We start from the raw sequence: 27,926 nt of genomic DNA, 5'->3' as shown, positions 1-27,926 counted from the left end.
AAAAAAAAATCTGATAGAGAAATCACTCATCTTTGGAAAAGAGAGTTTATTACAGAGAAATGGCTCTTTCCAAAATAAAAGCTGTACTATACGCTTCTTCTGGGCTATATTCTCAGCAGCATATTAAACATATCAGGTCCCCATAAGGAGAATCATGTGCTAACTGCTGTCTAAATGACTCGGGTAAAGTTGGTACCATGCGTGCTTGTTTTTGTCTGCTTCCACTTGTCTTTGCACTAGGATGATGTCGGACTCGGCGTAAATGTGCAGTCATATTCATTGTGTTCTCACTAGTGCTGTCAGCGTTAATCTCGTTAAAATGACATTAACGCCATAACACGGCAAATCTCCGTTAACAGGTTACCGCGGATCGCCCCGTGCGTGGGGCTGGACGGCGTTCACACGTTAACAAGCTAACTGCGCTAATGCACTAGTTCCCACCAATTGAGCATTGCGTGGCACATCCGACACACTGTTTTACTTTTGTCCATGATGCTCTTACCACCAGGCTCATGCTTCACATGAAAACCAAGATAGTTCCAAACATCAGATCTGAATGAGGGTGGGGGAGGTTCAATTTCGGGTAGCGTTGAGGCAGTTGCCATGTTGCAACGAGCTTAGCTTCCGTCTTGCTAGCTTGCGCTGTGCTCAGTGGATCTGCACTTGACAGTGCAGCCTAGGCGGAGTAGTCGAAAGCAGATCCACTGAGCTCTCAACACAGACAGCATCGTCAGAAGAAAAGTTGATAAAATAAATTAAAAAATTTTGTATTGTTCGATACATATGCGTACCGAACCGAAAGCACTGTATCGAATGGTTCAATATCGATACGAGTATTGTTGCACCCCTAATATATACATATATATATGACAAAGGATGCTGAATAAGGAGCCGGAAAGGATAAAGACCACAGAGGGAGGTTCGTGGATGTGACAGAAGAGAATGTTAGTGATAGGGTGAGAGGGATACAGATGATCCGCTGTGGGTATTCATAAAGGTTGCATCCAAAATTAGTGGTGTGCGGATCGATACTGAAATATCGATTCTTCCGATACCAGCAATTTATGTTCTAGAATCGATTCTCATATTATAATATCGATATTTGGGGTAAATTTGTAGTTTTTCCATTAAAATGAACGCAGTGGAAAGAAACTATACCATTCGGATTGTCTAATTTGGAAGGAACTACTTCCTCTTACGCCTTTCATAGTCATATGCGAAATACGGCTGTATAAATGTGTCGCAGCCCCTGGCCTGCACACTCACAACAATGGCTGAGCGCAAACAGAGTCATGTGTGGACGTGTTTTACCTCCACAAACAGCCCAGACGCGGTTTGTGATATATGTGGCAAGACAGTGGGGTGTTGTGGCAACACCACTGACCTCGTCAAAGACCTCGGAGTAAATCACATCACAGAATATGATGAGCTTATGTTGAGGCGAACTGAATAGGAGGACAGGGACACAGACGTCTCTCGCAGAGTCCTTTAGTGCTGCAGGCAGGCAACATGCTCAAATAGCGCACAACTTCAGTTTTTTTATTTTTATTTCTATATGATTATTCTGCATTATTAAGCAACAAAAACAAGTTGTCTGATGTCCTCTAATCATTATGAAGCAATATGGTTATGTTATTATTACAATTACATAATAAAATTATATATTGTATTATGAAATGCAATGAAACATTACGTTTTTGTACAGAGTATCGGTATCGAATTAGTATCGCCGATACCACCCTGAATTTTACTTGGTATCGGATCGGAAAGGAAATCAGTGGTATCGCACATCACTATCCAAATTAAGTATTTGCCTTAACAATAGATGACGGTGAAGCATTTAATCAATAACTACTGAAAACCAACGAAGAAGACGCAGGGGGAAAGTGTCTGCGCGCGCAACCATTCTGTAATCTTGAGGTAAAATGGCGTCGGGTGCCATTTCAACCGAGTGCAAGAAGATATCGGAATTAAGAGTTGTTGATCTTAAATCGGAGCTCAAGCGAAGAAATTTGGACACCTTTGGTGTGAAGAGTGTTCTTGTCGCGCGACTTAGACAGGTGAGTCAGACGGAGCTGATGTGTGCAGAAACGATGACCGAGCCTGGCTGCACGGTGCACAGATGCTAACGCTAATGCTAGCCCGTGTAGTCACAGATTTCCCATCGATTCTAGCGAACAACACTCGTAGTTTAATTGCCAGAGTGACCGAGTTTTGGAGGCATTAAAGCTAGATATCTGTCGGGAAATATTTCGTGTTTGTAGCTCGGACCAGGAGCCAAGGGAGGTTGTGTTGAAGTATGTAAAAATGTTAACGGTCGCCTTAAATTAGCGGGGGTGCCCAAACAAAAGGCCTGTTTATTCCCCCTTCGCCTCGAAACATCAGACGGACGAGGGCTCTCTGGTTCGATGCCGCATTTGAGGACCACTTAATCTCAGCGCAAACAGATGCAGCAGATTGCGCGTGATTGATCCCAGGTGCTGGAAGTGTGGATTTTATTGTTAAAATACGCATGCGCTCATTGTAAGTCCGGATCTAAATAAGAGCGCAGTGGCTGCTCTGTGTTTTTGCTTTTGCTTTTGCTTGTTTTCGATTGAGTTTTCACGATGAGTACTGACGCATCCAGGGTACGGATAAAAGTGTTTTTTGTTTGTTTTTTGTTTTGTTTTAGTTAATATAGTCGAACATGTGGTTGCTTTAAACAGACGGAGGAGCCTGTTTAATAGATTTTTAGCTAAACGTCAATACTGTCTGATGTTCACATTTAAAAGTCGGTATCAGAATCAGAATACTTTATTAATCCCGAAGGAAATTAGGGTTACAGCAGGCAGCACGCTAATGGCGCATGCGCACTTACAAAGGAACATTCTGACCAACTTTACACAAACATCATATTGGGGAGACATGCCAGAAGGTAGGCTGATAGGGGAAAAAAAACAACGAAAATACATAACATGAGGTAAGAGGAGGACTGAGGTCAGACTGAGCTCCTAGTGGGAGAACAGAAAAAACACCTCAGCACAAAAAGCACATGACTATCAATACACCATAGAAACACAAGACAAGCAACAGGGGCGGGTAAAGGGTAAGAGAAAGCCGGTGTAGACAGCGCATCCGGTCCTGCAGCATGTCTGCGCTGGTCCAGTCGACTGCCATCTTCCCCGGTAGGGCACAAGCATCGAAGGCGTTTGGAAAGGGAGGGGGGGATGAGTGTGTGTATATCAGTGTATATGTATGTGTGTGTGTGTGTCCAGAGTTCAGCTGAGACGGTGTCCTTCGCCCCACCAGGCTAAGTAAACAGTCTTCCAGCCAACCCAGGTGGCCTTGCATGGAATGGGAAGGAACAGTCGTTATCAGGGAGTTGTTTGTTCGGCTCCAGCCTTGAGCCCACAGCTGGCGCTGGAGGGGTAGCTGCATTATGATGGCGATTTTCTTTTCCAACAACTCATGAGAATTTCGAGCTGTTTTTTAGTTGGATAGCTGCTAGTTCCTCCATGATGTTATTTGCCTTCAGTTCCGTGGTCTAGTCGCTCTTTTGCTCACAGAGCAGATTCTGAGACCTCACGACTGCAGCCAAGTGATCCGTGATGTATTCCAGCTTCCGCCATAGGTGTTGATTTGAGCGGATTCTTCCCTGATGTATCCTAATATCCGCTCAGAGATGTTGTTCTGAGTATCCACTGCAGCCGCAATCGCCTTCCACCCGTCCATCGTGTACCCGGCAGGGAAAGTCCCTCCAGGGCACTCGGGCTCTCCCAAGCCCAGACTTCTCGTTGAGAAAAGGGTGACAATAGCATTCAGAGACCAATTGATCAAATCCATAGTTCTCTTTAGGTTTTAGACACAGACTGTGAAAGAGTGTTCCAGGGAAGTGGAAAAAAACATGAGACAAGACAAGGACATAAGCAGCTAAGCAGGGAAGCTTGGGGAAAGGAGGAGAGGAGAAAAGTGTCAGTGTCCATGATGATCTATAATCCGCTTTGCTGCCTAAGTAGGAGCTGAGCTATAAATATTGTTAATATACGCCGCCGGCGTGCTTTTTTTTGTGCATGTTTCTGCAGTCTTAAAGCAAAATTTGTGAGCCGTCAGTTGAATCGCAATCAGCTGTGATGCGATATTTCAGCCTTGCATATAAACCAAACCAGAGTGATTAATTTGTGAATAGTGGTCAGTCATTGTGCTCCGGGGAGCATGGAAAAGTTCACTGTCATTGCATTTATGTATCTCTCTTATTACGTGCCAGCTGTTTAATTATTTAATTTGCATACTGATTAATTAGTAATCCTAACTTGATTGTTCTTTAAGGCTATTGAGGATGAAGGTGGCGACCCAGAAAACATTCAGCTCCAGCTCTCAGCTGAAACACCAACTCGCAAAGGCGGAAAAGCTAAAGGTAATCTTTCTTTCTTATAAGAGTCAGGTTGCCCCAGGTGTGGTCAGCGAGACCCTGGCATCCTCTGTCAGAGGAAAGTGCATTTGTTGAGTGGGTGCTGGCTGTTACCCAGTGACATTCACAAACACGGTGCTGCACCAAATACCTCCCTGCAATTGTTTTGGTCTCTAGCAGATTGACTGACCAGCCTCTTGGCCTGCTTCAGTGGGGCTTTACCAGTCAATTCACAGTGACTGCCAGTAGCCACATTCAAACAACATTTGGATCCCTCCCCACCCCCTTTTTTTCATTTTCAACAGCTAACATTTGTACTTATGCCTGGAGGTTGCCAGATGGTCACTGACCGGTGTGACTGGGGCCTCAACAAGTTCATGTTTTCTAAATGTTTTCATGTTGAGTTTTAATGTTTTAATTTAATCTTTTAGGAAAGAAAGTGGATTCGGATTTGGACAACACCGTGGAAGATGACAATTTTTCCAAGGTGACTGTGATAAACACATCTGTTGATGTTTGAGACATTGACACAAACCCTTTTGGTTGTTGTACTTGACACTGACAGCCTTCTCAACTCACCTGAGTGTTTTTGTTTTCTAGGAGGCTGAAGAGTATGAGTCAGAAAAGGGTATGTATGATAGCACACCAATCCCCAATGCTAACATTTGGTATCCCTCCCCCCCACCCCTTTTTTTTTTTTTTTTTTTTTTTTTTTTTTTCCCCCAACAGCTAACTCCAGGTACAGTGCATATATCATGTGGTATTTCATGCTTCCGGTAGCTACTGCATCTATCTAGGTTGCAACACATAAAAGGAGGAACAAATACATGATTAATTGAGACATTTCTCAAGATCGAGTCAAGGTTTTTTTTTGTTGTTGTTTTGCATCGCATGTCAATCATTGGATACAGGATGCCTGGGTACCCGGTTTTCTTGGATTGCTCAAAATATTTAAAAGAAAACCGTTGTTTGCTTCAGTGAATTTCTGTTTTTAGTGGCATTCGTCTCCCTACATCGCCTAAGGAAATGAAGATTGAATATATTCACTGAATGAATGAAAATTGGAGGCAGCACTAGCTTGTAAGATTTGAGGATCACTGCACTTTCTTGTTGTCGCTGTGATTGACAGCATGATTGGACAGGACCTGTAAAATGTGTGTTGGGTAGATCTGAATGGTTCACTCCATTCGCCACAGGAAATGGGCACCTCGTGTTAGGTCTTGGCAGGTGAAACGCTCTGCGAATGAAGTCGGTACATGGGTTGACTCAAGGACTGCGACATTCATGTGAGCATGTTGTACACGTACAGAAGCCATTTGTCAAGAAACAGCAAGAAACCTCATACATTTGTACCCAGGTGGCTGCAGCCCACCCATGATGTGTGCAGTGAAGATGCCACAACATGTTCAGCAAGGATAGACTGTCGTACACAAAGGGATGGACTCTTTCTAACTGCATGGGTGTGACTGAATGGACACGTTACAGCGGGTTGGATTTGATGATAACGTTTTTACTTTTACATCCCCCCCCCCCCCATATAAAACCTGCTAAGATAAGACATTTATTATACAAGAAATGCTGGATGATAAAGAAGATATCCTAAAACTCAGACGACTTTTCAAGAACTGACCCACCGGGAAAGTATTTTGCCTAAATGGAGAAAACCCAAAAGATGAACTGATGCAATTCCTCCACATGTGAACTTTCTGAAGAGCGACCATGACTTGTCTTAGGACGTATCGGGAATTGAATTCATACTGAAGTACTTCATGTGTCAAGAAATGAGAAGCACGGAAATATTCCCACATGTCCAAGGAGATTGTGTGTTTTGTGTCTTCCTGTGGTGTCTACGCCCTCGATGACCATTAACACTAAATGTGCTTTCTATTCTACTTTATAGGTCAAGTAACATGCGACATGTCAAATGTTAAAAGTTGTGTTTTTGCCATGTTTATCCTTGTTAAATCCCTCAGATGTAACTGATACAGATGATGGTATTCGTGAAAATTCTAAGCCTCCACCCTGTGAGGACAGCCTCGCTCACTCTGAGGCTGAACCCGAGACAGACGCTGTGGCGGCTGAGGCTGATTCAGAGCCTGAGCCAGAGGTGGACGCTGAGCCCGAGGCCGATCCCGATGCTGAACCAGACGCGGATGAGGATCCAGAGGTCGAGCCTGAAGTGGCTGAGATGGATGCTGAAGCCATGAATTCCTCTAAAGAAGCCGAGGAGGATCACCTATCCGTCTCAATCCCAAACGAAGATGCCATCACTCTGGATGTTGATGGTGACGACCTCCTGGAAACAGGTAAACATGTGAAACTTCCAGATCCAGAGGCAGAGAAGGGCAATGATGAGCCAGAGGCCTCTGCTGAGACGAGCCCAGACGATGACATGAAAGCGAAAGAGTCGGAGGGCCACAAAGATGGTAAGAAGGACGATGGATCCCGTGGCGAGCCCATGAAGAAAGACGGCCGAGACGCCACGAAGAAAGCTGAAACGGGTGATAAAGAGAAGGATTCTGGGAAGAAAGGCCCCTGCACTACTGGGGCATCAGGTCAAGCAAAGAGGTTTGTCTTTCTATGTCAGTTCTTTGATACTACTACCAAGTCCAGCTCACTAAGAACGCAACATTGTGGGTAGCCTCAAGAAATATTTTTTTATTTTTTAAATTTTTTTTTTTGCCATGAGGGAGATGTTCACTGATGTACCTAATCCTGCCATTTACGGCATTGATTTATTTCTCTGAAGTCGGTTAAAATGTGAAGTTAACCACAAGCTGAGAGAACGACTCTTATTTTGTTACTTTGGCCTTTCCAGCAATTTTTAAGCCTTTTCCAGTTTCTACACAAGGCAGTGTAAAAGAGCATTAGTCTCTGTGATGACGGTTTTTTCCCCTTTGTGGCCAAATGATTCGCTGAAGTTGAACAAACCTCCGAAGATTTCATTTGTCCAGAGAATAAATTGGCTGACAACTTGACCCCATCTCACCACTGGAAAAATCAATGAAGCCTTTGAGACATTGGTTCAGATCCACGTCTTGCCTAAAGGATTTTTTTTTTTCCCCTCAACAGAACCACGAGTTATTTTATTCCACTAGCCGTGTGCCTGTCAGCTTACGTCATGGTGTTATTTACCGTCATTCATTTCCTGTTTGTTGTTTCAACCTTTTGCTTTTTAGCTCTTCAAGAGACAGAGATGGAAAAGCTGCAAAAGATGAAAAGGGTAAGGATGTTTTTAGAGAGGGAAGAAAAATATTCAGTGTGGTGTTTTGGTTTTTCTAATACTGCTGCTGTTTGGAAAACATGTTTATTAGGAGCTGTAAGCGGCAACAACACTGCCAGCTCGTCTCGTAACATTTGGGTGAGCGGCCTTTCTTCAAACACCAAAGCGGCTGATCTGAAAAACCTTTTTGGCAAATATGGCAAGGTAGGTAACGTCTTTTTTTGTGTGTGTGGTTAATTAGTTGTCGTTACTTATTTTGAGCATAAAAAATATTCTTGGAATTTTATAGAGAAAACAAAAATTTCCAACAGGTTTTAAGTGCCAAGGTGGTTACGAACGCTCGCAGTCCTGGTTCGAAATGTTACGGCTTGGTGACGATGTCGTCCAGCACAGAGGTGGCACGCTGCATCTCCCACCTGGACTGCACAGAGCTTCATGGACAGCAGATATATGTTGAAAGGGTTGGTTGAATGCATTATGTCTCATTTCTTCATAGAATAAAACGTTGGTCCTGTATCACTCTTTTTGTTTTTTATTAATCTTGTTTTGTTTTTGTTTTTTTTTCTTTAGGCCAAAAATGATCCATTCAAAAAGGAGCCCTCAAAGAAAGAAGCAGAGGAGAAGGCAAATGAAAAGCGCAATTCCACCGGGATGAAGGCGACTAACAAGTAAGTGACAGGAAGAAGCGGAAAAAAGTGCTAATGGTAATTGTATGAAAGCCTATTTAACTTTCTGTCCTTTTCTCATTTAGGCCACAGGCGTCCTACAAAAAAGAAGACAAGAAAGTTGATAAACTCTCTGAAAAGGACAAAGACGTATCCAAGAAGCAAGATGCCAGAAGCGGAAAATCCAGCTCCGTTTCATCTGGTTCAGGACACGAAGGTGCAAAGAAGGATGACAGAAAGCATGGCCGTAGGTTTTAGCCCTCTTCTCATCTCTGATTTGGAGAGTGTAACGTAGCTGCTTTGTGGTCATAATTTGCTTTTTGTTTTTTTTAACAGGGGCAAAGAGCCCAAGCAAGATGATGGTGGTAGATCACAACAAAGGAGAGTCTAGTTTTGGCAAAATGAGACCTTTCAGAAGGGGAAAGTATTTCGACAAAGTAAGAATTATTTCTGCTTAATTGTAACCACATTTTAAATGTGTATTTGTCTTCAGATGAATACAAATGTGCTCTGTTTGATACTTTTTCAGCCTTTTGTTAACATGAACTTTCAAAGACGGCCAAGAAGTTTGATTCCTCCCGAGGAGGTATGAAGTTCTCTCTATACTTTTTGTTTGTGATTAATGTGCTTTAGTTCTTATTTTTTTTCAAGCTTGAATTTCTGTTTCCCTACTAGCTGGAGATGATGAAAGATAAAATGCGACCTTTTATGAAAAAGGGGGAGGAGCGGGACATCTTACCTTTTGAGAAAATCAAGGAGCAGAAGGAGCAGAGGATGCGTGAAAGGATGGCTCGTATGGAGCGTGTCCGCAGAGCCGTGGAATTGCGCAAGTACGCACACAAGTTATTACATTTGGTAGATTTATAAAATGCTGAGGCTGCTGTATGTTTGAGTTTCAAGGCGAGGGATGTCTTGTTTGTCTTCAGGCGCCGTGAAATTGCAGAACATGAACGTCGGGAGCGTGAGCGTATCCGCCTGTTGCGGGAGCGTGAAGAGCGGGAGAACCTTCTCCGGGAGCGCCAGAGACTGGAGATGGAGAGGCAAAAACTGGAACGGGAGCGCTTGGAAAGGGAGAGGCTTGAGAGGGAGAGAATTCGTATCGAGCAGGTACAGCGTGAAACATGTATCAGACTAACTTTTTATGTTATAGCTGTCATTTAGCGCGGCTAGAAATGGTGGTCACAGATGTAGCCGTCTACTAACCGTCTACTAACCCTTGCATGCACTGACTGATATTAGCAGCTGGCACTCGAAAGCTGCTGTCAACATTTTGGTAATATGAAGCTTGTAATAGGTGAGATGTGGTGGCAAATGCATGGGAAACTCCAATAGCTGTGAGAAAGTTTGCTGCTGCTTCAACAAAAAAAACTGCCCAGCAACAGCATGTGTGAGACGTCACGTTAGCTTCTTTTTCATTAGCATTTAAGGGATAAAGGGGGCTCACCTGTTGAGGCAAGAGTGAGCTGAGGAAGATTGGAGCGGCTTTATCACGTCTTTAAATCCTAAATCAAATCTAACGTAATGTTGTAACCGCAGCCATATTTTTAATTGTTTAAATTTGTATTTATTTTTTTCAGGAAAGGAGGAAGGAAGCGGAGCGCATGGCTCGTGAGCGCGAGGAACTGCGGAGGCAGCAGGAGCAGCTTCGCTTTGAGCAAGAAAAGAGAAACAACCTGAAGAGAGGTCGTGAAGTGGAACACGGGTACATGTAGTTTTGTCTCAGCTGTTTTAATGTGAAGACGAGTGTGGATAATCATTACCCATGAATTACATTTATTTTAAAATGGAAACTGAGCAGCTGACGAAGAGCTTAACAGCTTTTTCTTCTGTTTTCTCAAAACTAAAATTTTGTTCAGTTTGACTTCGGTACAGAAAAGATCATCATTGGGTCTGTGTGTGCGCAGCACAACCATAATCTGAGAGTTTTTGGTTTTCATTAGGAGAGGGAGCGCTGTTATCGAGTGGCATTTACATAATATGTAAAGTCTGTGACGTAATGTTGTGTTTATAGTGGCAGCTAGTGTTATCTATATTACAGAGTGACAAGTGGCGTCCCGCACTCGTGACTCAGTGTCTGTATTCGATGTTTCAGTCGACGAGACGACTCCTATTGGAACGGCAACAAGAAGATACAGCCCGAGTCTGACGCCCGTTTGAATCAAGGCTCAAACTACAACAGGCAGCAGAACCGCTTTACAAACTTCACTCCCCGAGAGAGAGGCCGCTTCCCCGAGACCGCCAGCCAACCACCCAACACGTATGACAGGTACACGTTTAAACTACATAAGTTTACTAATCACAACGTTGATGCCCTTTGTTGGAATCATTTATGGACTCCAAAGAAAGCTTTTATTCCACTTTCGGTGAATTACATTTTGGTCCTCTTTGTGTTCCAAGACGAAACCGGTTTGACGGCGAGCCTGAGGTGAAGAAGAGTCGGCCTGCTCCTCACAGAGAAGGCTCCGGCTTTGATCGCTACCACAAAAACTTTGAAACGGTCCGCAGAGCTGAGCCGCCACCACCTCCACGCGCTGAACTTCGGGACACCGACCGCCGGGACAGAGACGACAGACGCCCCGCTCCCATGCACGATCGCCCTATGGGAGCAAGAGGCGCAATGCCGGGCATGTCGCACAATCGCGCACCGAGGGATGGAGGGCACGGATGGAAGAATGACGGCGGGATAAACTCCAATAAGGGAGATATGCGGTAAAGGAAAACTCCTGTTTGAAGATTACGCATTATTAGTTGCTTGATGGTTTTGGAAAGCTAATCTCTCTTTGAAATCTCTTGCTGGGCTGAGCAGCGGGCCTATGCGCATGCGTGCAGAGCGATCGGGCAGGGATGGCCCAGGTGTCGGTCCAGGTCCTGCTCTCAGAGGAGGCCACTCCATCAACCGTGAAAGGAGCTTTAATGATCGAGATGAAAGAAGACCCATGGTGATGAGTGATCAGGTGAGTTTATCTTCTGAAAAAGGAGTGATGTCTTTCCCTGATCCTCCTGTACGATGGAAAACCTTTACATTTTGAGTTGGCTTTCCTCTGTGTGAGAGACCCAAACACATTCAGCATTTCCTTTGCCTCTGCAGCCTTTCAGCTCAGGTCGCCAGGTCGTAGTGGAACGTCACGGCAGGGAGCAGGGAATGAGGAAGGAGTGGCACGGTGGCTCAAGCTCCCAGGGTGGAGGCTTTTCCGATAATCGCAGGATGGGGGACTCTCGGAGCGCCATGATGCCGCCTTCCAGGTATGCTGCATAATGGAGACGTGTTGAGAAAGCAGAGTAGCGTGCCGCCCTTCCATCCTTCTCAGACATGACCTTTTTGTCTTTCTGCAGTCACTCTTCGTCTGGAATGAGCCGAATTGTACAGATCACCAACAACTCCATTCCCAGTGGCGGCACTGTGGGCGGATTCAAAACCTTCAAAGGAACGCCGCGGCAGTTCTAACCACAGCCACAAATCTGCAACATGAAAGCTCCTGAAGATCTGAAGACTTTTCTGAACTTTATTTTTAGAATATCAACTTTTTGTTTTTTCTTTTTCTTTTTTCTTTTGGCGGCACGTTTGTGCACAAAAGGTTGATGACACTATTTTATTTTGTATAGACAAGTGTACCTCCAGTGTAGGGTTTTTTCCTGACAGTTTTGCTGTTACCATTACACAACCCTGTGCACATGTTTTAATAATATTTAGAAACCTTATTGTACAGCACAGTCTTTGTAACAAGTTTTCAAGTGATGTTAAGACTTCTCTTATTGAGTGTTCTCTGTACATTTTCAGTAGCCTAGCGTCACACTCAATTTTCCTGTGTAATATGTCTTTAGCGTATTGTAGAACCCGACATGAAGGGATAATTGACTCGTTTGGAAGTTTCACAGATGACGAAAAGAAATATCTTTTTTGAAAAGTCATTTTTGCTGTGGATGTCCTGTTTTTGTAAAAGAAATGATTATAAAACTGTAAAAGAGCCCGCATTGTAGCTAAATACCTCTCACAGGCCACGAATTGAATCACAGACAGGTCTGTGTGTCTAAACTCAAATTTGACTTTCAGGTCAAACTGCAGGGCATTCAGTGGAGGTAAGCGAGCCTTTTAAGGGTACACATGGTTGTTTGCTCATTGTTATTTCAGTGAAATTTGAACATTTGCTTTTCAGCTTGTTTTCTTTTCTTTTTTTTTTTTTCCTTTTTGTGAAACTTGTATTGTAGAGACATCCTGTGTCCAACTCTCTCATGCTAGCAGGAAGTATCAGTGTAGAAAGTTTGAATTTGAAAAAGTGCACAAGATGGGTAAAACCTGCCCTTTGAAGGGGACATCATACTGTATGTAGACTGTAAGCTTCGTGTCAACTGTGACTAAACCAACATCTTGCCTCTGTCTCGTCTTGTTCGGTCATTTCAGTGCTATTTATTTTTTTTTAAATTTTGTTTAAAAGCTCGTTAAGCTTCGTAATTCTTTCAGAGCTGGACCAATACTGCACACCTCGGACTGCCATGCATGTAGTTGGATTTAAATTTAAATTACACATCTGTTGTAACTGGTTGAAGCTGATTCAACTACCAGGAAGTAGGAAGAAAGGAAGAAGGAAGACCGGATAGAAGGCTGAAGGTTTGAGGGGTCATCTGTTCAGAGGTGCCCTTCTGCAACCTTTGTTTTAATTAGTGGTTATTTCCTTTGCCTTCCTGTCAGCTCAGAGCAGTCTGGCCTTTTCTTGTCTTACCTCTGACACATTAGGGCATTTTCGATGGTTATGTGTAGAACTGCAGCAGGTCATTTTGACCATGTCTCAATGATTAATTCTAATGAGTTGCTGCCATACGATTGGCTAATTAGGTGTTTTCAAAAAGAAAACAGTTGAACAGGTGTACCTAATGACGTGGTTGGTGAGTGTATATTCCACTGCAGCGTCTAACCAACTGGTACAGTGTCCTTGGACTTTTATGCTTCATACATCTTGTTCATATGTAAGGCCAACAGATATAACCAGTTCCTCCCACCTGGAAAAAAAAGTAACCAAGTCAATCTTACAAAATATTTTTTATAGTGTGAAGGTGAAGTTTTGCACGGCTTCAATACATACGATAATGAAACTGTATTAACTGATTCTCGGGTGGTCAGGTTGGAACTTTTTTCCAGAATGGATTAATTTTACGTGGAATGATCCAACTCACAGTTAGTTTTCACACATATCAGCTATGAAATGGTGCAACTTCCACTTTTCTCAAAAGACATTAAGACTTCAAAGCAATGACAACAAACCAACAACTTATCTTAGTTTTTTATTTTCCTGGTAACTGCTAATCAGGTTGAATGTCCCTCGTCTATAAGGCATTTTGTTATATATATATATTTATATATATATCACCATATACAATATGTGACTGTAATGTGAAAGGCTACATACATTATTTGGTCATTTATGTAAATACATGAACATTGAAATCAACACAAATGAGTAACCTCCCATATTCACAAACGCTTTCCTTTTTGCTTCTTTTATGCGAAATATAAACAAAACAGGCCGGACAGTGGAAAATAAATTTCTTGGGGTAATCGATGATGAACTTTTACTCCTCTTTATTTTTCAGCCCACACTGTACATGCATCACAGGGTAAAATCTGGGAGTTTTGATATTGCAATAAAGAAAAGATCTCCCTTAGATTGTTCAGCACTCTGGATCTATCTGTCACACAACAACAATGAACATTTCCCTCTGCTACATTAATGAAAACACTAAAGCCTGATGAAGCATTTTCACATTTGTATGTACTTTTGACCTGTTGCCTTTCTTTGAGAACATTGTGTAATGAAATGATGGATTTGATGGGGAAAAAAATAGTTAGGGGTTAACCTACACCATTTTTTTGCTGATGGAATTGGATACCAGTGGAATTGAATATCAGCGCCGAGCTGATAACTCCAGCCTTTGTATTGGTATACTTGAGTCTGGTGTAGATGTACCGCTAACTACGAATATATCAAATTGCAGCAAGTTCTATTGAAGTGGTGCTATGGCCCGATTTCCAAAAACATCTGGATGCTGTGAAAAATATAAATTAAACCACAAGAAGACTTTAAATCAATTTAAACCATACATTTAATTATAAATACTACAAAAGTGCCACATGTTATAACTAAGCAACTTTTTAATGCTCATTTTGAATTTGAAGCCAGCAACACAATAAAAAAAACCCAAAACAAACAAACAAAAAAAAAACGGACATAGGCATCTAAGTGCTCTTATTTGATAACTGCACAGAATTGAGTGATTTCATCATTTTCATCATCAATACAAGAGTCAGAGAATCTGGACAAAATCTCTCAATACAAATGACAAGGCTGGAAAAACCTGAACTGAATGACTGAGGATCATCAGGCTCTGGGGCTGCACTGCCTTAAAAACAGGGATAATCATGGTGGGAATCACTGCGTGGAGTCTGAAACAGTTCTGCAAGCAGTGATGCTGCATCCACAAAGCTAAAAACCTCATGTACAGCAAGACCCATAAACACCACGGTCCATTTTATAGTGGACTGAGCCGAAGCAGACAACTGTGCGTGGGTTTGAATGGTCTTTCTGGAAACCACTGGCACCACGTCCTCCAGAGTAAAAAGGACAGGGGCTGTTCAGATTGTTTAAAAAGCAGCACCTGTGATTGTACGGAGGCCCATGAGCAACACGAGCAATTTGTTAATCTGCAAAGGTCCCATTGATGCTGAACAATATCTACAGATTTTGGACCAACGTGTTTCACACGGAAGAAAGGGATGTGACAATAGCATGGCTCTGTTTTTAGAGAGTCTGGCTACTAAACTTGAATGCTTACACAGTCAAAATCTCTCAAAAAGGGGGAAAACATGGCATTGTGAAAAGAAAATGCGACTTTAGATTTATTTGAAATGTGTTCCTGGCATCATATTCAAAATGTGCATATGTAAGAAAAAGTACAAAAATAAAACAAAAAAACCGCCAGTTTTAATATTTGATATGTTGCCTGTTTTTCTATTCAAGTTCAAAACAGGGTTTCTCTATGGAAGCTTGTTGCTGCCACTGAAAAAAATCCCAAACAATTTTAGCTAAGCCAAGTCAAAATTTCAAGTTATTTTCTCAATTTGGAGTTACTAACTCAAACTTCTAAAAAAGTAAGTCAACACTGTGAGATTATTATGAACTACGAATGGCTCCTTTTTCAGTGGCTGAAACAAGCTTCCATATCTCTCTGCAAAGTTCTATGTTTTGTCTATTTTTACATTTTGCACAACATCCCGCCATTTCTGGAAACAGAGTGGCTCCTTGTAACAGATGTATCCTTTCATTTTAAGCCAAAACATTTAATCAGCCCTTTCATACTTTTACAAATTCGTTTATTTTTAGCTGGCTTAAGAGCAACTGCTACTAAGAATTATTATTTTGGCCATTATTTACTTTTTTTAAGGTACCCAAAAGAACAATAGCACTCTTGCACAATTTGTGTTCCGTAGAAAATGAGGTATGTTTTTTTTCTGTTAGTGCATATCAATGTAACAGTGCAAAACCAATTACAACAACTATATGTTCAACGATCACCTTGTCAAAATACTAATTTTACAGCATTTACCCCACCATCACTTTTACAAGGCATACAAGAGACCACTTTGAGACATTAAACACACAATATCCTTCTGATCAATTCATCATAGGAAGTAGGGTGAACCAAACACATTACAACAAAAATACTTAATTCAGGTGATCATGACGAGGAGTAGCAAGCGGATGCACAGTAGTAAATCTGAAACAATAGTAAAAATCTGTGGCATTTGTGTAACTTCACGCTGTATTCAAACAAAGACCCACATAAAAATCTTCAAAATCAAATCCAACTTTAAAATAAAGTTTAATTTAAAAAAAAAAAATCTCCTTCCTCTGGAATGTTTAATCAGCATGTTGTTGATGGGCCAAGACAGGGTGAAAAAAAAAAAAAATCAGAAAGCCTCCCCTCTATCTTCTTAAAGAGAAATTTTGATTACTTTATTACTTTAAGGTGCATGAAAAAAAAATCTGCAAAGAAGTAACAATGTTCCTTAACCCTGTTCAGCGAGGTCTTTATTTTTCACCAGGACCAGCCAGTCCATTGCTTTTATTTGAATGAATTCAGCTGTCAATAACAGTGTTAGTGTCAAGTCCTTCAAAGTGTCCTAATAGTTGTGTGGTGTGTACATATAACGGATACTTAAAAGTTGCGACTGAGATAGTGACTTCAGGCCGAGGAACCGTGTCATTAGAAACATTAACATCTGAAAAGACACCCGAGGATATGTCCCATCAAAAAAGGCCTGAGAGAAGTTCTGACGTTTACGTGAAAAATGTATGGATTGTCTCATTCTGGTAATACGCCTGTTTCCTTTTGTCCTATAAAATATGCTGAAATGCTGTAAGGCGTTATATATTCAATAGTTATGTATATATATATACAAAACATAGCCTTGCTAGGGCCAAAGAAACAAATGGGGAGCACAAACTCCAGCCATCACACAAAGCTCGTAAGAAAGGTTTCCCACACAGTAGGTAGCCTGCTGTCCTGACAGAGAATTTTCTTCTCACTCAACAAAATAATGGAGACCACTTTACAAGCGCTGCAAAGACCTCCTACGCCAACTGTCTCCCTCAGTCTCTAGCAGAAGGCTCGAGTCAAGGCATCCGACTGGAATGTGTAGATAGAAAAAGTTTGTCAGGAGGCAGTCCCATGGTACAATAATGGCACAAACCACTAGCTAAATTATAAGAATGGGTTAGATAAATATGTACATCATGTGTCTGCATGCGCAGCGCCGCAGTGAAAATGCACAAAAGTTTAAAGGTGATACCACAGAATTTCCTACAACCTCCAAAGACAGCTCTGTCTGCGAACTTTGGGCCTGAATGTTCATAAATATCTGATAAAATGAGTCTTCTCTGAAGCTGACTAAGAAGGGGCTAGGAAAGGGAGAACTGTGGAGAACAATGGGAGAAAAATTCAAAGCTGAAAATTATCTTGTAGAGCCTGATATATACAGATACCGATATTTGATTTAAAAATCTGATTTTATAATAAATTAGCCACAAAACAAACAGATTTCCGTAACATTTCTTATTTTTTAGTTTTATTTTCATTTTCTCGTTTATGGTCGACTCTGCTCGGATTAGCCGGCAGTCGTTTGGGTTCCAAACACTTGTGTTGCCAACAAGGAAGTTGCAAAGTGCCCTCTGGTGGACAAAGTATGCAACATCAACACTCATAAAATAGCTGAAGGGTGTTTCTCCCATCTCTTCTTTACTTTATTAGTTTACATTTATTGGCCACTATGATTGCCGATATTGACAAACTGTCAAATGGCTAATATCATAGGATACTATCGGCCTGCTGTTAAATCTGACTCTATTATATTGTATATCCTGATGTCACATATTTGGAGTCCAATTTATATGTTAATAAAAGGACCTCTGTTGTTCAGAGAAATGTGTGTGGATTAGCCCTGATTCTAACAGTGTCTCCACACACACAGACACACACGCTCTACAGGAAGCTGTCAGAACAGACTTTCAAACTACCGCTCACTCTAAACTAAGTGCCATCGAACGCAAACCTAATCTGCCGAAAGATAGGCGCGTCTCAGAAACATCAGATTCAGACATAACGTGCCAACGTAATCTTCAGTTTTCCTGTCCCAAATCTTGTTTTTGTGAAACAGAATCACAACATAAAAGACACAAAATGTCCCAAATGTGTAGCTTAACTGATGCAGCACACACACAAAAAAAAAAAGCAACCTTGTTACATCAGTGATGCTCAGTAAATGACACGTTTATACCAAAGTAGCACACGTTTACTGCACATACACATTCAGACAGAGCAGAATACAACACTGCCATACTCTGGTAAGGCAAATCTGAACAGGGCAAGCTGTGATGAGTGTTGTAACATAGCTACAGTATCTGGCAGCTAATTAACCCTTAGTATGTAGTGTTTCAGAGGGGACACGAGTGGCGTTACATCGACTTCCCTTTAGACTGCGAGAAAAGGAACAAAAAAAAACATAGAACCTCTCCCAAAGCTACAGGTTACTCAGATAAATAAAATGTGAATCTTGGCATCAATGGCTATATATGTTTTGTAAATATTGACGCATACAAAAAAGCTTATAAGCTGCACTACTGAAAAAAATGACCAAAGTGAGTTAAGTTTTGTAAAAGAAGAGAATGTGAGAGGGTGAGATTTTGTTTCTTCGGATTATGTCGTTGGCTATAAAATACACCATCCCCAGATAAACTTGACCCCCCTCCCTCCCTTCACAAATATAGTGTGCAACTTGTAACAAAGTTTGGCGGACTCTAAGAAAGAGAAGGGGTAGTAGTTGTTGTTTTGCCCCTTCCTCTGATGTCCAGGTTCCACTGAGGATAGAGGATAGCAGGCACCAGTGGTTTGGGAACAGCAAATCCTCTGTTAGTCACATCTCTCCTCAATCGTCTCCTTCCCTTGTTTGCCATCAAGTGGGGGCTGTGCGTTGTGTGTGTCCAGTCCATGAAGAAAAAACTCTGTCCCCTTTCTCACAGATAAGCAAATGCACAAAACACTCACATGCACACTCACGCAGACAGCTATATGTTACAAAATAACACATTTGTCTTTATCTTTTGATTCTTTCTTGTTTTTACGCTCCCCACTAGATGACTGTTTCCCCGGGCTGGGTGTGGCTCCAGCCGGTGCTGCTACGCCACCGCTGGCTGCTGCTCCCCCTGCTCCTGGACCACCTCTGTCCGTCTCGGCCCCCTCGGCAGCATCCTGCTGGCCCTCCTTCCCGAACAGGACAGCAAAAGAGTAGAAATTTACAGCTTTGTTTGTATTTCTTGAAAAACTGTGGCAAGAAATGATCAACCAAAAATTAATGTCTCTCTGGAATTAATTACACAGACTTTGAGAGGTAAACTAAAGCTATTTCACACATGCACTGCAGTCCTGAACTTTAACAGGCCTCACCAGGCAGGTGATCATGAGAATGCAAACACATGACGCATTCAGGTTGAACGTGGTCGCTCTGTGAGCTCTTTCAAGTCTGTAATTCGCACTGATGTGAGAATAATCATACAGTACGGTGCATTTACCACCAGATACAGGACACAAAGACAAACACCATCCACACCTAACCCATGCAGACAGATCCCTAAAGTAAAACATATTTAGAATTTAAGATGACCTATTCTGTTTGATTTTCATTTTATGACATATTGACTTCATATTGAACACATAGTATGAATGTGTTTAATGCTGTGTGGTAAACATGGGAAAATTATCATAATCTGATTGTCCTGACACCCTGCAGGACGTTAAGACGCGTCCTCATGAAACTTTGGTCATGTGTCAGTGTTACTTACGGCAAGAGTGATTCACAGTAATTACCTCAGCCAAGGAGGTACTTGGTAGCGTGTATGAACATAATAGCTTAAAAAGATTTGAATGAATTCTGATCAATCTTTTTAGTGGTGTACGAGGGGGGGGGGTTACATCCACCAAGGTTTTCAAGGTCAACTTCATAATTTGATTGGTTGAAAACTGAGAAAAAGCCTTAGAAACTGTGATTCTTACAAGTGTGTGTCTTGTCAACATATAGCAATCTATTATATATCACACTTGACCTCTGACCTCTCCTTCAAAGTGAATAGATTGATCTGATGGTCAAAGTAGTAATGATATACAGAGTTATTTAAAACTGCATCTCTTACTACAATTGTTTGTATTAATGACATATAGGCACACTGGGAATGTTAGATGGGTATATCATGTACTTTGGACCTCTGACCTCTTCTTCAACATTTCTGAAATGATACTGATATATGGAGATTTTAAATATCACATCATTTACATCCAAATATTATGCCACATTTGGCTAAATTTCACTTTTACTTTACCCTTTCTTTCCTTCCAGAACGTTATATCTGCTTTTTTTTTTTGTAAAACAGTCAATTGAAAATTCGTGGATAACAACAACAAAAATGTGAATTTTTAGACAAAGACGGGCGAGGCTGAGATGGTCTGGACATGTGCAGAGCAGGGATAGGGGATATTTTCGACAAAGGATGTAGAAGATGGAGCTGCCAGGCTGGAGGACAAGAGAAAAGAGCACAGGGAAGATAAATGGATGCAATGAAGGAGCACATGCAGAGGGTTGGTGATAGAAGAGGATGCTAGGGATAGGGTGTGATGGAGAGAGATGCTCCTCTTGGGCGACCCCTAAAAGGAGCAGCCGGAAGAAAAATGTAAAAAAGGAGAAAAGCTGTATAAAGAAACTGATGAGAACTGAAGAGTTTTACTTTTATCTCCTGTTTTCTGTTTTATTTATTTTTGTCCACTTTCTGAATTTTATACTCTGCTCACACGAATTACGGAGAAAAAGGATGATTATTTGCTATCACCTCCCCCTTTTCATCATCAGTTCCTCCTTTGTAATTCCGCTCTCTGATGCAGACATCTTTCCGTTTCCAAAAGGCAAACTTTACCCTCCGTGGTTCATAAAATTACCTCCTTTCTTACCTGCTATCTCCCTATCTCCCACCCTCCCTACCTGTGCGTGTGCTGCTGCTGCCGCCGCCGCCGCCGCCTGCTCCTGCTCTTGCTCCTGGTAGTACTGGGAGGCTCGTCGGTCCTCCTCCTCCTGAAGCTTTTTCGCCAACTCTAGATCACTGATGCCTTCTGGGAGTTGTTCCCACTGTAAGTCCTGGCTTTGCTGCTCCTGCTGCAGTGACAGCGCCATCAGATAATCCTGATAACAGACATGAACACACATATAAAGGTGGAGAAAGAATCACCTATGAGCAAATCTATCACTGCAACGCTTAAATCCATCAAATACTGTGTTATGGTTATTGAACAGTTGGTCACAAGCCTCAAGTTTTTCCTTATTCGGAGAAACAACCGTGTCTGTCATCTACTTTGTCAGAGTGCATTATCTAAAGTGTTTCCTTGTCTATGCTATGCACAGTGTCGCTGTAAAGATGGGGAATTTTTTTCTTCATCTAACTGAAGTCATGAGTCGTCCATAAAATACAGTTTTCTTACAAAACCAATTTTGCTGATAAGGAGTGCTAGACCTGAGTAAGCAAGAAGAATAAAAAGTAATAGCCCCTCTGTTCATGTCTCATTGGTGCATGTGTGGGAGCGAGGCAGAAAATCTGTGTTCAATCTATTTTGGTCCACCAAGAAGAAGACAGCTGTGAAACAGGTAAAAGAGCATCACAGACAAACACAATGCATTGATAGGGACCACAGTGAAGCATGCATTAGAGGGGGGCAAGGTGCCATGCAGCCTTGCCGGGTGCTATTCAGGCTGCCCTGTATGTGATTTGCACTGGGAGCTACAACACATTTATTATTTAAGAAGTTTCCATTATATATTTTTTTTTAGCCTGGGTTGACGCAGAGTTTATTTCTTTGGCTTCATTTCCCGTGTCTATTCACTTCGATAATTCTGTGTCTCATGGGAACTGGTGTTGTGTTTCATTGAGGCCAATGCTTTAAAGCAGCTAAAAAAAAAAAAAAAACCAAAACGTTACTTTGTGTCACACTGATGGTGTGAAAAGCACAACACATTTAAACACATCACGGTCTGGACGGGAATTGTTACTGGTTCTGCTAGTCTTGCCTGCATCAGTGCTCAGACCTGGTCTATCTGATCCTGCTGGCCACGGTATACAGTCTCTGGATCAGAAGGAGGCCGCAACCTGAACTCCGAATCGCAGAAATTGCCGTCGCCGTCAACGTTGTGCAGACTTTCCCAGACAACCTTCTCCTCCGTCAGGAAACCTTGGTCTGTAACCAGAAGGTACAGCTGGCCCTGGGAAACAACACACACAGATTACACACATTTTATCAGTGTATACAAACATGCTGTTAGTACAATGTGTATTTGTTATTACCACAAAGGAGGTGAAGGACTTTCAAAGGTTATTTGTCAGATTTGGTCAATGTGATAGCGCTGAAGGTCAAAGTAAACAGTCTCAGTTCCAGAATTTATCAGCTTTGTGGAGCCAGAGATTATTGTCTACCATTTTCTATTTTCATCATTTAAATGATCATTATTAATAATACATGCCAATGCCACAATATTAGTTGGTCTGTTGGTGGTGTTGGCAAACTGATATATTTACAGGACTCAGGACTAGGGATGGGTACTGATATCCGGTGCCATTATGGTGCTTTTTTTTCCCCTGAGATGTCATACACTTTGGATTCTAGCCAATCATTTTACCTTTCCAAGGATAGTAGGCGGGCCCAGGTATGTACGTTCTTTTAAAGCAGAGCTACAGATTAAAAGTGCCCAAGGCGAAGCGGTCAAAAGTCTGGCTGTACTTCACAGCAAAAGATGCAAACTCAGCAGCCTGCAACAAGTGCTTTAAGCTGATACTGTGCAAAGGAGGTAACTCCTCGAATCTGATGAAACACCTGGCGACGCATAGCGTTTTTTTAAAAGCCGAGAAATGCACCGTATTTGATAGCTTGCTGCAAGACCTCACACAGAGCACATCTACTGCGGGTGTGGCAAATCTCCATTAGCGAGTTAGCGCGGATCGCCCCGTGCGTGGGGCTGGACCGTGCTTATCATTTTGCAGAAAAAAAGAGACTGCTAAAAATAAAAACATAAGAGGTTTTTGGACAAAGTTTGTGTTCTCCATTCTTTAAGCGCCGGTTCGAGCACCGTTTAAGCACCGGCATGATTTCAAAAGTATCGATTTGGCACTGGTATCGGATAAAACCTAAACGATACCCATCCCTACTCAGGACCCCAGCTTTTACCATATAAATGTCACCTTAGGCCACTGTTAAGTGGTTGCCAGGCAACATGATGGTGTAAAAAAAATTACATAATTTTAACGTTTTGAGGCTATTAGATGTTACTAATAGTTACTGCTGTAACATTAAAATATGATTCTTTTATAAGGTTTTACAGGTGCATTAGTTAAAGTTAAAAATGGGTCACTTTAGTCTGTTGCTAGGTGGTTGCTAGGTAACATGGAGAGATAATATGTAATCTAGATAAGAACCTTCAGAGGTCTAAGATGTGCCTGTGTGCCAGTGTGGTTGTTGAATTTTGGATCATGGAACGAGTATGTAGACAGACAAAGTTATATTATTACTCTTATTGTTATTTTCATTATAATTATGATTATTATTATAATGAGTTTGGTTACAAAATATTAAGTTGAGGAAATGTTGATTGTTCTATAATAATAAACTCTTTCACAGGATCAACTCTTGTGATGTCGGACATAAAGTGCTCCTGTATTTATCTGATCCCCTTCCTCGGATCCCCATATTAATTATTTGCAGGAGAATTATTTATGAAGAATAAAAACAACATACCAGTGTTCAGATTAAATCACATGCTAGACCCTACACATACAGTTTTCACAGATAAATAAGGCTGTTTAGCATGTATGTGTACAAGTTCATGCAAAGGTCTGCTTTGGAGTGATTACAAGAGACCATGGGCTGTTATTATGCTTTGTCTGATGGTTGTTGGGCACACACATGCACTGCTTTGCTTATATTGGCAACAAGTGTACTATTCAAAATGAAAGAACACACACTCACTTCCCCTTCCGTGGATAACAGGAAAGGTTATTCCCTGCTGCAGATATATGGTAAGCAATGACCCTCTTAGGGTCACTGTGAATGTGGTGTCTAATGTTATGTACACATAAATAAACAGCTTTCTTCAGACTGATGAATATATTAAAGCATATCATTAACTACACAGATGCCACTTAAAGGCAAAAGAACTACTCATCAGAAACAAGAAAGTGGTTGAGCTGTTTTCTGTGAGCTCAACTGTAACTTATTAACACTTCAGTAGGTTTGTTATGCATGTTGTGTAGCCCCTCCCACTAGGTCATTTGGACACTGCTCTCCCAGGTGAACATCCTCTGTGCAACCAATTGCACCTCGATTGAAAGAAAAAAAACACAGATAATACGTTGTGTTCATATATCACATACAATCTACAACAACTGACATTTAAAGGGCTGCAAGACTTGTTGCTGCTAGAGGGACAGATGGTATCATGACGTCCTGACCCATTTAAGCTGTTGCAATGTAGCAGTGGCTTCTTGCATAAATCTCAACTCTTTACCCCTTTAAAGCATACTAAGAGTAACTCTTGAAGCTCTTTTCTGAGCTGAGCAGTTTCTGTCATATTCCAGACCTGCTTATGGAACAGGGTGTCGACAGGGTGGTCTCTGTCTATGCAACTACCCTTGGAAAAATCGTCAAACCTTGTCTTTATTGATATATACTAAGGTATCAAAACTTGCCATTAAGAGTACAGTGAAGGTTGCCAAATGCCGTCTTGATCAGGAAAATATATTAAATGCAAGTCACATCAATAAGGTTCACAGTCAGAGCAAATATGCTGTTCCTTTTTTGGTAGTTTTACCTTGTACTTGATCATGGTGCTGAAGTGATTATTCCTGAAAAAGACGCAGAGCTCTCCCTCCTGTACCGTAGATGTGAGCTCACACAGTCCATGGTAAGTCAGCTGGGTGGCTGTGCTGTTTAAAAACTGCTCTGCTACGATGCCTAATGAGAGAGAAGAGAAAAAAAAACACAAAACAGAAAATTAAATGAAGTTAGATTGGAAAATGAAGAAACACTGATGACTTTTAATTGATTTAAATTCCTTGGGGAATATAAAGCAGATTTAGGTGACTATAAATTTTAGTTCCTTTGTTTTGATTAGCTTTACGTGCTAGATCCCATAAAAGCTATTTTTGTCATTGAGCTACCACTTGGATGAGTCGCCTGGACTCCAATCAAGCAATCCCAGTTCATTCATGAACACAGGTCGCTACTTGGAAAGCTTTGTGGAAATTCTGCTGTAATGTCTATCCTCACTCTGAGCAACTCTGACTCTCTGCTCGAACTGGCAACCTTTACAGTCACATTTGACATCTGTACAACAGAGCAGCATTCAAAACTCAAAATCAGTGGAATGCTACCACTGAGAAACACTCTACCCTAGATTGTGAATGAATCTTTTAAAGATTTAATCAACTTTACTCAAAACTCAGTTTTCTCAGAATTTAATCTCTGTCCAAGATAATTAAATGAACCATATCGGGACATCGACTAATGCGGTGATGTGTCGATGTGGTAGCAGCCCAGCTGACAACTACTTAGGAAGCTCAGTGTTGATTGAGCAAATATTTAGTTGAGAAGTTACAGACAGCTGGTAGGAACGCTGTGAGCCGAGGAAGTAGGTCATTTGATGAGTAGTCACAAGTATGTCCTGGTTTTTATTTAAACTCAGTCTGTGGTTTTCTGGGGAAGCATGTCTAATGTAGTGCCAACAAAAAAATGTTTCAGATTTTTTTGTTTTTTAAAAGAAAAAAGAAAAAAAAAAGAAAAATCTTTTTATTATTTTACTAAAATGTACAACTTTTCTCTTTTCTCTCCAGCTTCAAATACACAGGATCAAAAGAGAAGAAATGGGAGACTAGAAAGCAGTCGGGCAGATCAGGAGAGTAGAGAAAGCACTTACCTTCTCCTGCCAGCTCACTGTTGTCTGACTGTTTGCAGGATATTATCTTTTCGACCAGCTGGTTGTAGCTGCAGTTGCCCACTGCCTTTACAATATCATGCATCTGTAAACAAGGATAAAAAGTGTGGGAAAGAACATTCAACAAGCTTTGATGTTGTTTTACGAAAAGCTGCAGAAAAACCAAAAGAAAATTTATGACAGCAGCCCCCCAAAAAGTTAACTTATTTAAATCTGTTACACTCACCTATTAAGTCTTTATACAAATTACACACTTATAAAGAACATGACCTTTCATTAACGTTTCTCAAAAAGACGATCAAATGGGAGAGTGCACTTTAAAAGGTCACCTTTTACTTTCAGATCTGTTTTTGCTGTAAACATCTGCAAGTGGGAATTTATCATGACTCATAAGGACTTGGAGAACGATTAGATAAAGAAAAGCTGATTAAATAGAACAAAAATAAAACTTTCAGAGAAAAGGTGAGCTGAAACTGGTACAAGAGTAAATTCTAATTACGTGCTAATGGAGAGGTACGGTGTGAGTTGCATTTGGAGACTAATTCCAGTAGCTTGTATTGAAATGAGGAGATTGCCACCTACACTCATCATTTCTGTTCATGTCCAGAATAAAGAGCTTTCTGTTAAGGTGCATGCGTTATAGTGGATGGCTCATTTTTTTTAAAGGTCGGAGACCTCCTCCTCTCTCTGACAGGCTCCTAAGCCATGAACCAACTCAACCTCTCAGGTGCTCTGAAGCAGAACAAATGATTGTTCTCCGACTCTCCCCTGATACTGGAGACGCTGCAACCACATCGTGCTCTGATAATGTTGGCACACATTTTGGACGAGTTTAAAACCAAATGAAAAACATTCTTGTTCATCTTTTTAATTGTCATTTCTTTTATCCAATCATTTTTAACATTATTGTTTTTCTTTTCACAAATCTAATAATAATACCCTAAGACTAAAGTCTTTGTGCTCCAGGTGCCCCCACTGAATGTATTATAAATTGGTTTCTAAAGCTTAATCCACCACCACAAAACATATGGAAGTAAAAGCATGCAAACATATAAAATTAGCTAAAAGTCATTGAAGCTACAAAATCTCTGTTTTATAAAGCTTTTTAACTCTGCAATGGCCTTATAATTACAACAAGGTTCTTCAATCCACATCTCTTTCTATTCTTTTTGGCACATTTTTTTGTTTAATCATTTATTAATTTCCTCCCTGTTTGTGGGGTTGATCAGAACGATTTGTTTTTATGCTCTTGTTTTGAAATATTAATTTTTAAAGCGTCATATCGAGGATGTAAAGTCATGTGGCATGCAAATAAAGAAAAACATGACCTGTCGAAATGTAAAACTGCTTGAAAATGATGCTGCACTGTATGAGATGTTAGAATAAAGCACACATTAAAAAACAAAAAAGGGGGCAAGTCAATACATGGAGACATGTGAACATGAAAGAGGATGTGCTGAACTTCAAACTGAGCACCAGAATGGGAATAAAAGGTGATTTAGGTGACTGTGGTTGTGGCAGATGGGCTGATGTGAGTATTTCAGGAAGTGTTGAATTACTGAGATGTTCCCACACAACTATCTCGAGGTTTACAAGCCTGAAAAAGAGAAAATATCCTCGGACCTGCAGTTCTCTAGCTGAAAATGTCTTCAATATGATAGGAAGGCAAAACTACCTCAACTAACCATTCATTACACCCAATGTATGCAGAAGAGCATCGTTTAATGCACAGCATGTAAAACCTTGAAGCAGATGGGCTACAGCAGCAGAAGACCCAGGTGCTGCTCCTGTTAGCTAAGAACTGAAAATTGAGGCTACAATTTGCAGGGGACCACCAAAATTGGAAAACTCCACAGCAACTGTGGGACTCATAATCATAATATCATAACAATATGGACCAAAATCTCAGAGAAATGTTTTCATCAGCTTGTTTAAATATATGCTATAAAGAAGTAGTTTTGGAGGCAAAAACGGATCCAACCTGGTACTACAAAGATGCATCTAATAAAGTGTACGAAGTAGTAGCAGTTTGTCTTTGTAATAAGTTAGAACAAGGCTACTTAATTGGACTACAACTAAAATGAATTC

At 41.2% G+C, this 27,926-nt stretch overlaps 2 protein-coding genes across 6 annotated transcripts in view; one reads left to right on the top strand and one right to left on the bottom strand.

Annotated features, from left to right (window-relative positions):
• The first annotated feature begins 1,905 nt into the window (after positions 1-1,905).
• sltm (SAFB-like, transcription modulator) lies at positions 1,906-12,651 on the top strand. 4 transcript variants are annotated; one of them, XM_040010940.1, is made up of 20 exons: positions 1,906-2,060; positions 4,306-4,393; positions 4,819-4,874; positions 4,988-5,015; positions 6,361-6,955; positions 7,567-7,610; positions 7,702-7,814; positions 7,922-8,071; positions 8,181-8,278; positions 8,362-8,492; positions 8,612-8,712; positions 8,805-8,861; positions 8,951-9,105; positions 9,202-9,382; positions 9,853-9,977; positions 10,368-10,541; positions 10,673-10,984; positions 11,082-11,229; positions 11,364-11,518; positions 11,609-12,651. In XM_040010940.1, exons 1-20 carry the CDS (start codon positions 1,926-1,928, stop codon positions 11,718-11,720), a joined length of 2,958 nt encoding a protein of 985 aa, XP_039866874.1. In that variant the 5' UTR covers positions 1,906-1,925; the 3' UTR covers positions 11,721-12,651. The 4 variants fall into 4 exon arrangements, with proteins under 4 accessions (XP_039866874.1, XP_039866875.1, XP_039866873.1 ...); XM_040010941.1 differs by having other exon boundaries at positions 8,362-8,522; positions 8,993-9,105; XM_040010939.1 differs by having other exon boundaries at positions 8,362-8,522.
• mindy2 (MINDY lysine 48 deubiquitinase 2) overlaps positions 12,444-27,926 on the bottom strand; it is a 28,825-nt gene continuing 13,342 nt past the window's right edge. The window contains exons 5-9 of one of the 2 annotated variants that reach the window (XM_040010944.1): positions 25,821-25,923; positions 24,717-24,859; positions 21,945-22,118; positions 20,850-21,047; positions 12,444-19,084 (exon numbers count right to left, since the gene is read on the bottom strand). In XM_040010944.1, the coding sequence (XP_039866878.1) occupies positions 18,896-19,084; positions 20,850-21,047; positions 21,945-22,118; positions 24,717-24,859; positions 25,821-25,923 (807 nt within the window). In that variant the 3' untranslated portion in view covers positions 12,444-18,895. Of the gene's footprint in view, positions 19,085-20,849; positions 21,048-21,926; positions 22,119-24,716; positions 24,860-25,820; positions 25,924-27,926 lie in introns of those variants that run through there. The other variant, XM_040010945.1, reaches the window with a different exon arrangement.

This window comes from Simochromis diagramma, unplaced genomic scaffold (genome assembly GCF_900408965.1).
Source record: "Simochromis diagramma unplaced genomic scaffold, fSimDia1.1 OVJJ01000603.1, whole genome shotgun sequence".
NCBI lineage: Eukaryota > Metazoa > Chordata > Actinopteri > Cichliformes > Cichlidae > Simochromis > Simochromis diagramma.
The sequence above is the reverse complement of the archived record's forward strand: the minus strand, read 5'-3'. Positions and strand labels throughout refer to the sequence as shown.